At 39.9% G+C, this 16,219-nt stretch overlaps 1 protein-coding gene across 7 annotated transcripts in view; it reads right to left on the bottom strand.

The window, feature by feature from the left end:
* The window catches only part of DYM (dymeclin), a 239,778-nt gene that overhangs the window by 205,161 nt on the left and 18,398 nt on the right, over window positions 1-16,219 (bottom strand). For all 7 annotated transcript variants that reach the window (XM_014531965.1, XM_014531964.1, XM_014531966.1 and 4 more), the window contains one exon: window positions 1,103-1,155. In XM_014531965.1, the coding sequence (XP_014387451.1) occupies window positions 1,103-1,155 (53 nt within the window). Of the gene's footprint in view, window positions 1-1,102; window positions 1,156-16,219 lie in introns of those variants that run through there.

Below are 16,219 nucleotides of genomic sequence, written 5' to 3'. Positions count from 1 at the left end.
GCTCAGTGGATAGAGCGTCGGCCTTCGGACTGAAGGGTCCCAGGTTCGATGCTGGTCAGGGGCATGTACCTTGGTTGCGGGCACATCCCCAGTAGGGAGTGTGCAGGAGGCAGCTGATCGATGTTTCTCTCTCATCGATGTTTCTAACTCTCTATCCCTCTCCCTTCCTCTCTGTACAAAATCAATAAAATATATTTTTTTAAAAACAACTCTAAGTAAGAAAAATCTGAAAAACCACTGCAGACCAGAGAAGGCTAAGGAGACATGATGACTAAATGTACTGTGGTATCCTGAATGAGATCCTGGAAAAGAGAAAGGACAGTAAGAGAAAACTAGTGAAATCTGAATAAAGTATTGAGTTAGTTAATAGTACTATATCAGTGGTGATTTTCTGATTGTGACAAATGTACCATATTAATGTAAGATGTTAACAATAAGGGAAACTGATGAGAGTTATATGGGAACTCTATAGCTCTGTAACTTTTCTGTAAATCTAAAGCTATTCTAAAATTAAATTTTTATTTTGAACATCTCAATAGATAGATTTAATAGCAGATGACATACAACAGAAGACAAGATTAGTAAACAAAAGACAGGTTAAAAGAAAATATACTCTTAAAGGTCTATTACCACCAATGCAAATTAACCAAGCATGTGTTTTACTGCTAATGACTGAATGGCACATTCTAGTACAGCCGTGGGCAAACTACGGCCCGCGGGCCAGATCCAGCCGTTTGAAATGAATAAAACTAAAAAAAAAAAAAGACCGTACCCTTTTATGTAATGATGTTTACTTTGAATTTATATTAGTTCACACAAACACTCCATCCATGCTTTTGTTCCCGCCCTCCGGTCCAGTTTAAGAACCCATTGTGGCCCTCGAGTCAAAAAGTTTGCCCACCCCTGTTCTAGTAGCATCCATGAGCACCATGAATAGAATTATTATTATTATTATTATCATCATCAAGAAAACATCATTAATTCAATTCATATTACACTATCAAAATTTATAATAGAAAATTTCAATAAGTACCCACACACACATACATATACATATATATGCATACATACATACACACACATGCTCATTTCTCCACCTTACCTAAAGACCTGCAGACTGAAATAGTTGCCTCCTCCAAGAGCTTCAAATCAGTACTGGAAAGATAGAAGAAGAAAGATAATTAATAATTATAACACTAAATATGTACACACTAGTTAAAGAAATATATGAAGAGAAAAATAATTTAGAAGGAAAATATGATATACTAGAGGCCCATTGGCTCCCTCAGCCTGGCCTGTGCCCTCTCGCAATCCGGGACCCCTCGGGGGATGCAGTAGTGCAAGAGACAGCAGGCAGCCAGGGAGGAGCCTGCTCATCCCGGTCCCGCTGCCCAGGTAGCGCTGCAGCGGAGGCGGGAGAGGCTCGCACTGACACAGCTGTGCTCACCAGCTGTGAGCCCGGGGTCTGGCACCCATCGGTCAGCTCATGCGTTGAGCGTCTGCCCCCTAGTGGTCAGTGCATGTCATAGTGACCGGTCCACCAGTCGCTTAGGGTTTTATATATATAGATAGTAGTGAACAATAAAATCAGCACAATAAAATGGAAGCTTCTATTTTCAGTATAATTAGGAAATTTACTATAATTCTTCATATGACATTCCTAAAAGATAAGAGCTCAGGGCACCCTGCCTTTCAAGCATTGAGGCAGGGAGGAATGGTAGGATTGGAGGCTTAGAAAAATTTGATAAAGGCACACCAAAGTATAGAGCAAAAGGCAGGGGCCCCCTCTGCCCATTTGTAAGGGGAGTACATGGGATACACTTATTTAGAAAAATACTATTATTCTCAGGAAATGGGAATTTTTTGTTGTTGGTTGTTTGTTTGTTAATCCTCACCTGAGGATATTTTTCAATTGATTTTCAGGGAGAGTGGAAAAGAGAGGGAAAGACAGAGAGCAACATTAATGTGAGAGAAACATATCAAATGGTTGCCTCCTGCATGAGCCCCGAACAGGACCCTTTGGTCCGCAAGCCAACACTCTATCCACTGAGTCAAACTGGCCAGGGCAAGATGGGAATTTTTAAAGTAGCCACAGAAGAGCTGCCTTCCTTCCTTCCTCTCCTCCCCTCCCTGGAGTCCCTACCACCCATCCATCCTAATGGGTATGAAATGAAGGGAAGGAAGGAATACAGATAAGCAAAATGAGGCTTCCAAGGAGTTTAATATTCCAGGAATCGGAGCTACAGGAAGAACAGGAACTAGCTTTAGAGTCTGGGGACTGGTTTAAAAGCTTCCTGTTCTTTTCTGCTAATACACATGGCACAACAAATCCTCCAAATAGGCAACTCTTCCATGGCTCCCTGAAAAATCCCCACCTCCTAGGGAATATATAAAAATAAAGAAGCGAAAAATACTATCACTGAGGAGGCATACTTTTAAAAAGAAAGAATCCATAAGCATTCAGAGCATCTGACAAGAACATTTTAGAGAACCTGTGGAAGAACACTAACTGCTTTAGCCATCTCTAGAACGACGCTGTCCAGGATGCTACCTGCTGGCCACATGTAGTGTGAACTGTGGCCAGTCCTAATTGAGATGTGCTGAAATACAAAGTACACACCAGATTTCAAAGATTAAAAAGAATAAAACATACTTCATTATAAATCCTTATGTTCATGAAATTATAACATTTGGGATATATTGGGTTAAATGAAATATTATTAAAATTAATTTCACCTGTTTCATTTTACTTTTTTCATGTGGCTAATACCAAACTTTCAACTACATGAATGTGTTACATATTTCTTTGTTTGTTAACAAAGGTTTATTTTTATATGAACCTAGTTCCACACCAGACACAGAGGACAGGAGGGGACAGACAAGGTCACGGCCCTTACACTCATACTCGGGACAGCCACCTCCGCGTCTTCCATCCTCACGTCAGCCTGGCAAGGCCGGTGAATGGGGAGGAGTCCAGACAGGTGACTGGACGAAAGATGTGCTATTTCCTGACAAGGGGACACAGCGGGACAGGAGGACACAGTGGTACATAAAAACAGAGATGCCAACAGTTAGATGCACGTCTAGGCCTGAAACAGAAGGAAGTCTGGGCTTAACATGCAGCTGGGAAGTACCGGCTCGCAATGAAAACGCGGGCCCTCGGGGAAGGGCCCTGGTGCCTGCTGCCGTCAGAAATGGCCTTGCGTTCGGACGGCTCAAGCTGCTTTCTGTCCCCGGTGGGTGCTGGGCACTCAGTAGGCCGACAAGTGCAGCCAGAAAAAAGCACAGGTAGGACCAGGGCCAGCAGAAGCTCAGAGACGTTAGCCTCTTCTGCTGATGTGAGAATCTCAGGTCTTTGCTCGGCTCCGTCGTTTTATCTGGGAGTCTGACACAAGGAGCTAAGACGGTGTCAGCCCCTGGCTGATGGGAGGGTGGATGGGGTCCTTCTCAGATGAGCGCAGTCCTAGTTTAGGCAAATATCAAGTGAAAAAGGCATGCCACCAGTCAGCCCCGAGATGTCTGTCTGACTCCTGCGCCCTGAAGATGGGGTCACAGGCCATCCTCCGGGTCGCGTTCATTCCCTGAGTGACAAGAGTCCCGGACGAGCCAGTCCTGTGCAGACAACCAACCCCAGGGCACGGACCACAGGCCTCCGCACAGTGAAGACATACCTATAAGCACTTATCCCTTCCTATCACTTCCTGAGGGCCTGCCCTGGGGGATGGGGGGAAGGCCACAAGGACAGAAGCCCCTGCCTTTGCGGTCCTGGTAGGGACACAGACAAACACAGAAGCACAGAAGCATTTAAAATGCAAGGGCTAGGGCCCGGGAACGGCTGACCGGGAGAGGTGGACTTCAAGGCTGCATTTGGCAAAGTTGAAGGGCACAGCTAGGCTCAAACTTCCCTCCCACCCCCCACCCGTCTTAAATTGTTACTTCTGGGGACCCAGGAGTGCCCCCTTCATAACTCCATGGGGGGGTTTTGAATAAACTATTGAGAATCAGAAATTTTTTAAAAGCTTTCTTCCCTTAAGCACCCGGAGAGCATTATTTACAGAATCCACATTTAAATTTACAGCAAACATTGTTCTAGAACTTATCACTAAACTACATTTCCTACTTTCCCCCCTTGAACATCTGAGCTAAACATCGTCACAGCCCCGGTGACTTTGGGCCCTTATTTTCTTGACGTCGGCATCTCCGTTCTCCCGCTTTGTCTTTTCAGCAGGCCTCTTGGCACTCCGCATCACTCTCAGTTTGGACAGACTCTCCAACGTGTCCCTGGTGGGAGGGGTCGTCACCTTCCTTGATCTCAAGGCATATTCCTATTAGTGATGCTCTAAAGCCTGTCTCTCACAAATTAGGACAGTATCATATATAAAAAGCATTATGCATGGCCATACAAAGCTAAGGCCACTGACTGCTTCAGTGGATATGCTATTCCCTTAAGAATCTCAAATTATATTCATATTGAAAAAATACAAATATCTTTTCAAAATTAAACCTTTAAGCTTCATCTAAGATTTAAAAAAATTTTAACCAAAATAATCTAGAAATAACCTACAGCAAAGTGCTTACAGGTACTAGATATTTTTAGAGTGTCTGCATGCCTCACAATGTCTGTCGGTCTGCTGTCCTCCCATCCCTTTCTCTTACCTTCCCATCTCCCCCTCAGGGTGAGCGGAGCAGGGGCAGGCAGGCTTGCTCAGCATGACCCTACTCCCTGGCCACAGGTGGCTGGTCAGGGATAGATGTCTAATGTAAGCCACACCAGAGTCTTGAGGAATTTGGAATTGAGATGGAAAGACAGGTTTTCTGATGGCTGGAACTTGGGAGGCAAAGCTGAGGGTTATGGGAAGCCATCCTCCACTGAGAGGCAGAGAAAGCTGGTTAGTAAGAAAATGAATAAGAGAGCTTCGTGGACAAAAGCAGCAATAAACAGAGAGGCCTCTCAGAATTCCTGCCGGCCTTCTGATTCTTGGGACCAGTTCTTCCCAAAGCCTGACTGCGTTTATGATCTTCGATTCTATTAGACCCCACCCCTGTCTCTTCATCACATTAATCCCCTCTTTCCAGTATATGCTAAATCAAATTGATTTTTGTTAATAACCAAAAGGTTCTAATTAATAAATCACTGTGGTAAGATTTAATAATACACTTAGTAGTTGCCAAGAAGTGGGAACTATGAATTACTCAGTTTATTGGTTACTCAGGGGAAAAAAAGTAAAGATGTATAAAAGCAAAAGACTGTAAAGAGCTTTATGAGGGTAATAACTAGACCACATGCATTAAATCTGTTTCACTGGTGCTTCTACCTTCTTCAGTCAATAACACTCTCAAAGCTCGCTAGAACCAAGAGCTTCAATTATATACATGTGGTTATAAACTTCAAAAACTTCTGAATTTGTTCATTCAACAAACATTACCTAGATGCCCAGGACATGCTGGGCTCTATGAATGATGCTACCTCTCTCTCCAGGCTACATGGAGGAATGAAGCAGCAGAGACTACTGGGAAGTATGAAAATCAAGACCAGCCCCTTTGCCTAAGCTCACAGGAAGTGCACCCAACCTACCCTAGGAGCAATAAAGGAAGGCTTCCTGGAGGAAGAAACTGTGTCCTGAAAGAGCAAAAGAAATCAGTTGGGCAGACCAAAGGAGAGGGCTTTCCAGACATAGGAACAGTGTACCAAAGGCAGTGCAGTCACAACCTGGCATGTTCTTGGAAGCAGAGATGAATCAACACTGAAGAAGGGCAAATACAAGCTTGGAGAAATACACTAGATGGCTAGAATACAGAGTTCAGTTTCTCAACTTGTTCTCAACAGAAAGGTTCCCAAAACAGCGTTCTGATTGATTTCTAAGACAATATTAGCCTTAAAAAGGGATTATTTACACATGTATTAGTGAGGTTGTTTGGACATTATTTCTTCCAGGAAACCTTCTTTGATCACCTAACACAAGGTGAGAAGTCTGGTTTCCGCCCCATAAGCACCCAATCGTAAAACTGAGCACATGGTAGTAAGATTGCCCAATTATCTGTCTGTGGCCCCCCCTAGACTGAGGGCTCCTTGTTCATCACAGCATTCCCAGCTTGGTGCAAAGCAGGCACTTAATAAAAATGCACTGAGTGAATGAATGACAGACACTTCACTACCAGAAAACGAAATTAATTATTTCCCCCTGTTCCTCAAGAAACACTCGACACTCTCCAGCCCTCAAGGCAAGGTTTGCCCCCAGGTTTTTTATTTTTATTAAAATATTTTTCTAAACACTTATTTGCTTCTGAATGTAAAATAATATATCTTCTGAAGCAATCCGATAGTTTTTGTCATTCAAGGATGCAGAGACCTGGAAAGGCTGAGAGTTATCTCGTGGCTCTAGGAGCACTCCCTCTGGTGGTAAGCCAGCCAGCACCTGCCATTCTGTGACCAGGTCACCAGGCTTGGGTTCCCTACACCTGGCCTGATCTGAAACAGCACCTCTGCCACCGCCTCCTCAATAATCACCTCTTCGGGTCAGAAGCACCTGCAGTGCCCAGATTATAAGCTCCATGAGAACAGGAAAATGTCCCATTGACCCATGCATCCCCACCTTGCCTGGTGTCGTGGCTCAACCAGAAGACAAACACTTGGTAATTGCCTATCAAATAAGGGATTCACGGAGCTCTGTTTTCTGCAGTGTCCCTGCAGTTTCTGAACTCTGAAGCCTTACTTATTTCTGCAAAGGAAATCAGCCAGGCACACCCCTGCCAAAAGCAACACGCTGATTGTTATAATAGAATTCCTTTCCTCCCACCTCTCCATCCTCCAATTTTCTAAACCTCTTGGAACATTTTAAGAATAATCTTCTTTCTTATTTGCTTGATTTAGAGCTAAAATGAGGTGGCAAGCAACTGGGGTGGTTGGTCACTGTTGCTGCGTGTTAGAGGCATCCATGCACAGCACTCCTCTAGTTAAACAAATGAGCTCAGATGTCTGGCAGCACGCAACTAACAAATCATCATTTGCAGTAAATAAAACTAAAATGGTACCGCAGAATATGCCAATGTTTCCAAGACAATTGGAAACCGAATGCTGTTTCTGAAGGTAGATTTGGGGCACTAGAAGTATAATACAAAAAAGGGGAGAAAAGGCAGCAAATATCCACACCAATACAGATTAAATAAATTAGCACCATACAGAGTATTTCAAACACTCTATCCATACACACATTCCACAACTGTGGGTCAATCTGAAAAACGTCAACATGGGAGATGAGCGATAAATACCTAAAACTAGTAATCTCTCAACCAAACTTTTGCTAAGTGAACTAAATCTAGATAGACAACCATACTGACCCAATGACCAGGTGTGGCTCTGAAGCAATCCTTTTCTGTGAGAGCATCAGGCTCCTGCTTCTCAGGGCTGGGCCACGATTATCATTCCAGCAGCAACATAAACAGAGGGAGTCTTAAAAAGGGATTATTTACACATGTATTAGTGAGGTTGTTTGGACATTATTTCTTCCAGGAAACCTTCTTTGATCACCTAAGAACAGGAGCCTCAGCTTTGCTGGTGACACCCAAATGAACAAGGAGACCTATGCCCAAGAGTCAGACAGACAGACAGACACACACACACACACACACACACACACACACACACACACAGCAAATCTGAAACCAGTCTCGGGATTCTTCCATCGTTTTAAGAACCTTCAATGGGCTTTCCTGAAGATAATTCAGCAAGGAAGCGGTTATTAAAATTTTCACACCTATAGGGAAGTTCTTAAACATCACCACTGTCATCTCTGGGCTACGTTCTAAGTCTGTTCTTGTGACTTCATGAAGTAAATCTCTCTAGGAAGACATCTGTCATCAGCCTCAACCTCACACTGTGCATGCTTCCATGACAGCTTTCATAACAGAATTCCCCAATAATACAGCTGAATTATTTCTAAGTTATATCTCAAGTAATCAATGTAATCTGTGCCGCCTCTGCTGAGTACAGCAATTTACATCATGACAAAGTTAAGTAACTGGGAAGTGTAGGTAGCAGAGAAGACTGGCAAGGGAAAACAGAGCAAAAGAGTGAAGAACCTTAAAGTCGTGTTAAGGAGACTGAATTGTATCTTACATAAAACAGGAAGCCATTAAGCACAGAATCAAAACATACACCAACAGAACTACTAAAGCAGCAGCAAGGTGCCCTGGGTATGGTTAATGTCTGACACTGGCTAAAGCCAACTTGAGATTTTTAGGGGGGTGCAGGGGTGGGGAGCAATGTTAGTAATAACAATGCCTGTGTGGTGCATTGGATAAAGCCTAACCTTGTATTACAACCACTAAAATTAACCACCTCTGCCAAGTGCTGGGCCAGCTAACTTGGATAAACCACTAATGGTTACTAAAGCAGAACACAGTCAAGTACATAATCTTTAAAAATTCTAGCTAATCCAACTAAAGTTATATAGCAAATCGGAACACTAGGGAGAAATACTAGCAGGAAGAATATGGAAGGTCTGCATCTCTGGACTCACAGGCGGGTCACTTTCAATACTTAAACTCCAAGTGTTCTCCCTCTCAACTTAACCATGACCATCAATTAGCAAACTCAGGCTCACTAGTGCGTGGATTCCCAATCATGTGGCCTATTATTAAAAACACTGTACACCCCTGGTGTAATGGGAAGAGTACAGATTTTGAGGCCACATAATTTAAGTTCAGCTTTCTCATCTCCTATTGGCATGACGAGCCACGCTACTTAATTTGAACCTGTTTCCTCATCTTTGAAAGGGAGGTAAGGATGCCAGATCTCACAGGACAGTTCTAAGGACTACTTGGCGATGTATGGAAAGTGCCCAGCACGTAGCTCAATAATTGTGAGTTACCTAACCCAACAGCAACAATACAGCAAAACCACAGGTACCAAAGTGTCAAAGGTATATATTTATTTATCAATACTTCTTACACGTATTTTGCCAGTCTCTACTCCCCGCCCCCACCATGCAACAGAAGGGAAGTATAAAACATAATTTTGGAGTACTTTTACACTTTGAAATAGTCTCAAACAGCTGTTAAAGAAAACTGTAGGTGATCTGCTTTGATTTTATTTACATTACTGTTTCACTATAGTCAAAATATAACCCTTGTGGATTACAAAGAAAATCAGTATTCCTTATTCACCCAGCAAAACTATTAAGTAACTTTTAGTAAGTGGCAAAACAGAAATTAAATCTAGGCCTTCTTTTATTTTTTTAAAAAGGAAATGGCTTTTATACTATTATAAGAATGAAACATGCTAAAACCACCATGTAGTAACACTACACACCTATCAGAACTGTTAAAGTTTTTTTAAAAAGTGACATCAAATGCTGGCCAGGATGCAGAGAAACTGGGTCTCACATACATTACTGGTGGGAATGTAAACTGACACAGTCCCTCTGGAAAACAGCTTGGCAGTTTTGTAAAAGACTAAACATATAATCACCATACAACCTAGAAACTGCACTCCTGAGCATTTATCTCAAAGAAATAAAAACTTATGTTCATACAGAAACCTGTACACAGATGTTCACTGCAGCTTTATTCATTATAGCTAAAAACTGGAAATAATCCAAATGTCCTTCAATGGATCACTGTTTAGGAAAACTATGGTGCATACGCAACATAGAATACCACACAGCAATAAAAAGGAATGTACTGCCCTGCCCGGTTTGGCTCTGTGGATAGAGCATCGGCCTGTGGACTCAAGGTTCAATTCTGGTCAAGGGCACATGCCTGGGTTGCGGGCTCAGTCCAACGTGCAGGAGGCAATCAATCAATGATTCCCTCTCATCACTGATGTTTCTATCTCTCTCTTACTCTCCCTTCCTCTCTGAAATCAATAAAAATATATTTGTTTAAAAAAAAAAAGGGAATGTACTGATGATACACAATCACCTGAATGCATCTCAAGGACACTACGCTGAATGATAAGAGCCAATGTCATAACTTTTTGAAATAACAAAATTATAGAGATGGAAAACTGACTAGCAGTTGCCTGCAGTTACAGCTGGGAGGGAGAAAGAATGGGGTAGTTATAAAGGAAAAGTACAAGGAGCCTTACTGGAAAACAAGTATCTTGATTGTGGTGGTGGTTAAACAAGTCTACACAAGTGGTAAAATTATATAGAGTAATACACACACACAAATGAGTGCATATATAACTAATTGCTGAAATCACAATAACCTCTGTGGACTGTACCAATGTCAAGTTCCTGAAATGAACTGTAGCTATGCAAGATGCTATACTGGGGGAGATTGAGTGAAGGATGCAAGGGACCTCACTGTACATTTTTTGCAATCTCCTGTGACTCTATTATTATTTCAAAATAACAAATTTTTAAAACTGAAAAAAAATTAAGGCTATACAACCTATACAAGAGTTACATAAATATACACATTTTAAAAATGCACACATGTATACAATTGTGTGGGAACAAGACTATGCTCTATGAGTGGTTTTATAACTGGCTTTAACCACTTAATATGCTATGGACCTTTTTCCATGTCTATAAACATGATTATTTTTAATGCCTGTATATTGTTCTAGCATGCAGATGTACCATTTTTATTTATTTATTCAATCTCCTTACTTGTTAGCAATTTTCTGCTATCATAAACATTGCAATGAACATCTATACATATATATCTTTTTACATATATTTCCAAAATTGCTAGACCAATGAACACTTCTGTTCTGATGAATATTGCAAATTACATACCAGAAAGAATTAACCAATTACATTTCCACCAAAGGTGCATAACTTTGGCTTAAGAACCAACACATATTCCTAAATTTGCAAAATTCCAAACCAAGATCTTTGACACCAAATCTAGTGATCTTTATACTCAAAAGAACCTGTATGACAAATACAGACATTTTTCCCTCTGAAATGGCCTACAGAGAGGAATTCATAAAGGATGTAACATCTAACTGGCAAATTATCCTGCCACTGTAAATGTAAAACAAATTCTATTGAGTACTGCCTAAATTCTTGCACTGTACAAGCAGTCGTTTTTTGTATTATATAACGTGGGGGATGGGGTACATCAAGAACTACTGTACAGAGAATTTACGACTTCTTTGGATTTAAATTCTGAACAAAATCCTCTGGCATGACAAACAAATCTGGCCTTAACTTTAAGAATGGTATAGCGAAGAGGATACAGCAATGTTCAGAGGCAGAAAGCTGATCGGGGGTGGGGTGGAGTGGGGGGTGTGGGAGCAAATATTAAGTTAAAAGTTGTGGTTATTATTTTTTCATTATAAAAACAGATGATTAGCTGAGCCAGTGTGGCTCAGTGGTTGAGTGTCAACCTATGAACCAGGAGGTCATAGTTCAATTCCCAGTCAGGGCACATGCCCAGGTTACAGGCTCAACCCCCAGTGGGGTTCATGCACAAGGCAGCCAATCAATGATTCTTTCTCATCATTGATGTTTCTCTCTCTCCCTCTCCCTCCCTTTCTGAAATCAATAAAAATATTTTTAAAAATACAATACATGATTATATCAACCACTTATGTAGAAAATGTCTCCAAATGTTAGCCACAATTCACAAGGTGACAAGAGAGAAGAGAAACAACCCTGCCCTTGATGGTTAGATCTGCTGTCCACCACAACCTAGGGAAACCCTGCCATTAGTTTGTGAATGAAAAAAAAAAGAAGAGAAAAAGACCACAGCTCAGTGTAATAGCATGCATTCCTTCATTCATCAACACAGTTCCACTGTTAGGTGGCAAACGATTTTCCAAAACTGACAAATAAAGAAGAAAGATCATTTGTTGGTAGGGGAAAAGTTAATTTCATATGAAGCCTGTAGTTCAAGAATTCAAGTGTTCACAACCAAAATAAGTATATAAAATGGCTCATCTAATAAACTAAATACCTATTTTTGATAACTGTCACACATGAAAATATGTAAGAGTTATTTACATATTTTAGTAGCTGGTGTAACTGGTCAAACTATAGTTGACAAGTAAAATACCACGAATTAATGGAAGCAGCACACTTAGGCTGATAACTTATTAATGGCCTGTGTCCTATATCATGGAGCCAATACTATAGAGCAACAGAAGGAACTGCTTGAGGCCCCATAGCAGTTTCTACCATCTAACTTTCTTTTTTTCTTTTCAATTTTCTTTTCTTTACTACCAACCCATGTGTCTCACTCTTCATCTGTCCACATTTTGGATTTGAAAGTAACCCAAGAGGCACCAATGGACACTGCCAGGCCATTGTATTGACCCTCGGGGATTAAAGAAAGAAAAAAGAGGTTGAAGGTAGGGGAGGGTGGGGGTGAGGGGGAGAGATCAACCAAAGGACTTATATGCAAGCATATAGGCCTAACCAATGGACACAGACAACAGGGGGGTGAGGGCATGAGTGGGGGGATGGGGGGTAATGTGGGGATAAGGACACATATGTAATAACTTAATCAACAAAAAAATTTTTAAAAAAGAGGTTGAATAATACATCATCTTAGAAAAGAAGCTTACCAATTAACTGTAGAACACTGCAACCTAAAAGAAGCCTTATTATCATATTCTCAAATACAGAAGTATTTGAGTTCCCATATATCATTTTTTTAAAATTGTTTACACTACAGAAAAATAATTTATTTTTAAAAACTAAAAGTTCCAACTAAGTATACACTTAGCAGAACTTCATTCATTTGAAACCCATTAATTTAGAATTTGGCATTTTTTGGCTAAAATTGAGTTGACACTGACTTTTGTGTTATAATTTAAGAAAAGTATTTCAACAAGGGAGGAGATTTATTTAACCTTCTACCGAAAAAAGTGTTTAAAGACTTTAGCACATTAATTGTTGATATGTAAATAAATTTGCTGATTAGATATAACTTGCAATCTCTGTAGACATATATATTATTAAAAGTTCTCTCACCTTGATTATTTCATTTGACTTCTAAAAACCCTGAAGTTGGCTGAGAAAACAGGAGTATCCTCATTATACAGATGACAGAGAGACAGAGAAGCTAAGTAACCTGTTCAAGGTCACAACATAAAAATAAACATATCTAACTTCTAGTTTAATACTCTTTCAATATGAACAGTATTAATTTAGCTACTTTTTTTTAATTAAAAGAAACCCATGTAACATCAACCTAACACACTACCACTACTTGGAATTTCTATAGAGACCTAAAAGAAGTAGTGTCATACATCTATGTTATGATTAAAAACATGTAAAATTTATGTGAATGATGAAGAACTTGAAGAAAACAAAAAATTTAAGTCTAATAAGGAAAGCAGAAGACTTTCTTATAACTGCTATGAAATAATAAACTGTAGTTTGGTCAGGAAGCTAATTTTTTAATTACATATTCCCTAATTCACAGCTTTCAGTACTCTAAACTGGTTTTATTTTACTTGTAAACACACCAATCTCATATGTGAATCTCAATAATGAAGATAATAAACTCATAGTTCAAATCTATTAATGAAAAGCAAATGGGCAGAAAGCTGTTGGTGGGGAAATTATATATAGATTTCTGAACATAGATTTGCTGAACAATTCAAGTAAATATAATTATGAGGTTCATAAAATAAACATTGAAAATGCTTAAGTCCCTCTCACTGAAAATTTTGCCATAAAATGATTTCAAAATTGATATTATATTAATAATGTCATTTTCAGCCCACAACATACATACTCTGACAAATTATATGTTTGTCAGTTTAAAACGCCATCTGAGCAAATCAACAAGTAACCATTCAGAAAAGTAAGGAAGCATTCCTGAGACTTTTTCCCCCTTACCTTAGCAAAGAGAGAATTACAGAAATCATTCACAAAACTAACTAGAATCAGCCCATTCAGTGGTTAAACTGTGGGAATATTAATGTTTTAAAAGGGCCTATTCATAGGAAAAAGTCAAAGGATAAAAACTGCACATAAATTTATTATAGCAATTTTTAACATACTAAACAGAACCAAAAAGGTATTTATATTCATGTGATTCACAGGCAATCCTATATGCTGTCATTCAACTGCCAAAATGAAAGGAACTATAACTATTAAAGTGTCAAAGTTTCAGCAACTACCATGCAAGATAATATTGTATTTATTTTCTCAAGAAAGTACCAGAGAAAAAAAAGACTTAAAAATTCAGATTCCAGCCAACACAGTGAGAAAAAGAAAGAAGGGTATACTTGGAACAAAACTTACTTGTCCCCTTATTTTAATGTTTTAAACATGCTAGTTATATCTTCCCCCACATAAACATTAGTTTAAGGGAAAGATCAGCTCTGGGCAAACTCAAGTATCTTCTAAAATGATTTTGCATAGAAAGGTATTAATGAAGTAACAGATTTTGACTCAAGATGTAAAAACTGAACTTCTTTTGGTCTCTCAATTGAGAAACTAAGATGCCAAAAAAAGTCTCAAATTATTTATTCCCTTAGTAAAATGGCCTAGTATACTTTTTTGATCCCTGTTCAAGTAAACCTATGATGAAGGAATTAGAAGTGGGTTTAGAAGACAGTTTAGTAATTATCCCAGGCATCAAAAATTCTAAGAAAAAATTAATTTTACAATCACTTAATTGTTCTGTCAGTTAAAAACTTGTGACCTAATTCAATAAAAGTCTCTTTCCCTGTTTCTCAACTAAGGAAACAGATCAAGAAACTCAGAAGAAAAAAAAAAAAAGAAACTCAGAAAAGATCAGTCAGACAGCTCCCCTTAACAGAGACGACACATACTACTCAAGGCAAGGTTAAAATAACGGACAGATTATCCATCAGCTTTCATGTATTAATTATACATAATGTAATTATTACATTTACATTGTAAAGAAGTACCTGCTATTATGACCTATTGCTTTGAAAGTGCTTGAAAATGTGAATATAGCCCCGGCCGGTGTGGCTCAGTTGGCTGAGCATCATCCAGTGCACCAGGAGGCTGCTGGTTCAATTCCCAGTCAAGGGCACATACCTGGGTTGTGGGCTCCATCTCTGGTAGGGGGTGTGCAGGAGGCAGCCAATCGATGTTGTGCTCTCACATCAATGTGTCTCTCTCTCTCCTTCTCCCTTCCTCTCTCTCAAAAAAGCAGTAAACTATTCTCTTTTTTAAAGTGAATATATAAGGTGGTGATTCTTTTCTTACAGATTATCATATAATTAACCATTAATTGAAGTTTGTTCTGTGATTATCCCCCCAAATGAGGATTGTAAAGCATCAAGGCCAACAGATCTGTCTCAGTACCACACAAACCTGGTTAAATCTGGTCCAGAACAGCTACTTAGTAGCTGTGTGACCTTGGATAACCTCCCTAGCTCTCAGTTTTCCCAGAATGATCACAGAATCTATCGCATAGATTGGGTATGAGAACGTAATTAGGAAATGCCCCTAAGGCAATGAGCCCAGCACCTGGCACACAGTAAGTGCTCAATAAGTAACTGCTGCCCTGGCCAGTGTGGCTCACTTGGTTGGGCACTGTCCTGAACACTCAAGGGTTGCCGGTTCTATTCCTGGTAGAGGGCCAGCAGGAGGCAGCCAACTGAAGTTTGCTCACCCATCAGTTTCTCTCTCCCTCCCCTTTCCTCTTTCTCTAAAATAAATTTTAAAAATCTTTTAAAAATAATATAAATAAATAACTGCTAAGTTAAGATAGATGTTTACATTAGCCAAGCCTCTTAGCTGAATGTGCATATTGTTTATAATGTAAGGGGGAATCCTAAAAGAAAAATCAGAGTGGTCACTGAACCCTAACAATGCTGAAGAGAAATGAAAGACATTTAAAAGAATTTTTTAAGAAAGTACAACAAACTGAAGTTTAAAAAATATAGTGATGTGGTGTATTCATACGATGGCTATTATTCAGCCTAAAAAGGAAGGAAATTCTGTTATGTGCTACAACCTGGATATAACTTGAAAATATTATGCTAAGTGAAATTAGCCAAACACAAAACGTCAAATATTATGTGATTCCACTTACATCAGTTACCAAGAATAGGCAAATTAATAGAAAGAAAGAATAGAGGTTGTTACCAAAGGGGTTAGGGCCGTGGTCGGCAAACCGCGGCTCCCAAGCCACATGCGGCTCTTTGGCCCCTTGAATGTGGCTCTTCCACAAAATACGGGCGCGCACGTACAGTGGGATTGAAACTTCATGGCCCATGCGCAGAAGTCGGTTTTCGGCCTGGGCGAGTCTATTTTGAAGAAGTGGCGTTAGAAGA

This window comes from Myotis brandtii, unplaced genomic scaffold, assembly GCF_000412655.1.
Source record: "Myotis brandtii unplaced genomic scaffold, ASM41265v1 scaffold833, whole genome shotgun sequence".
NCBI lineage: Eukaryota > Metazoa > Chordata > Mammalia > Chiroptera > Vespertilionidae > Myotis > Myotis brandtii.
The sequence above is the reverse complement of the archived record's forward strand: the minus strand, read 5'-3'. Positions and strand labels throughout refer to the sequence as shown.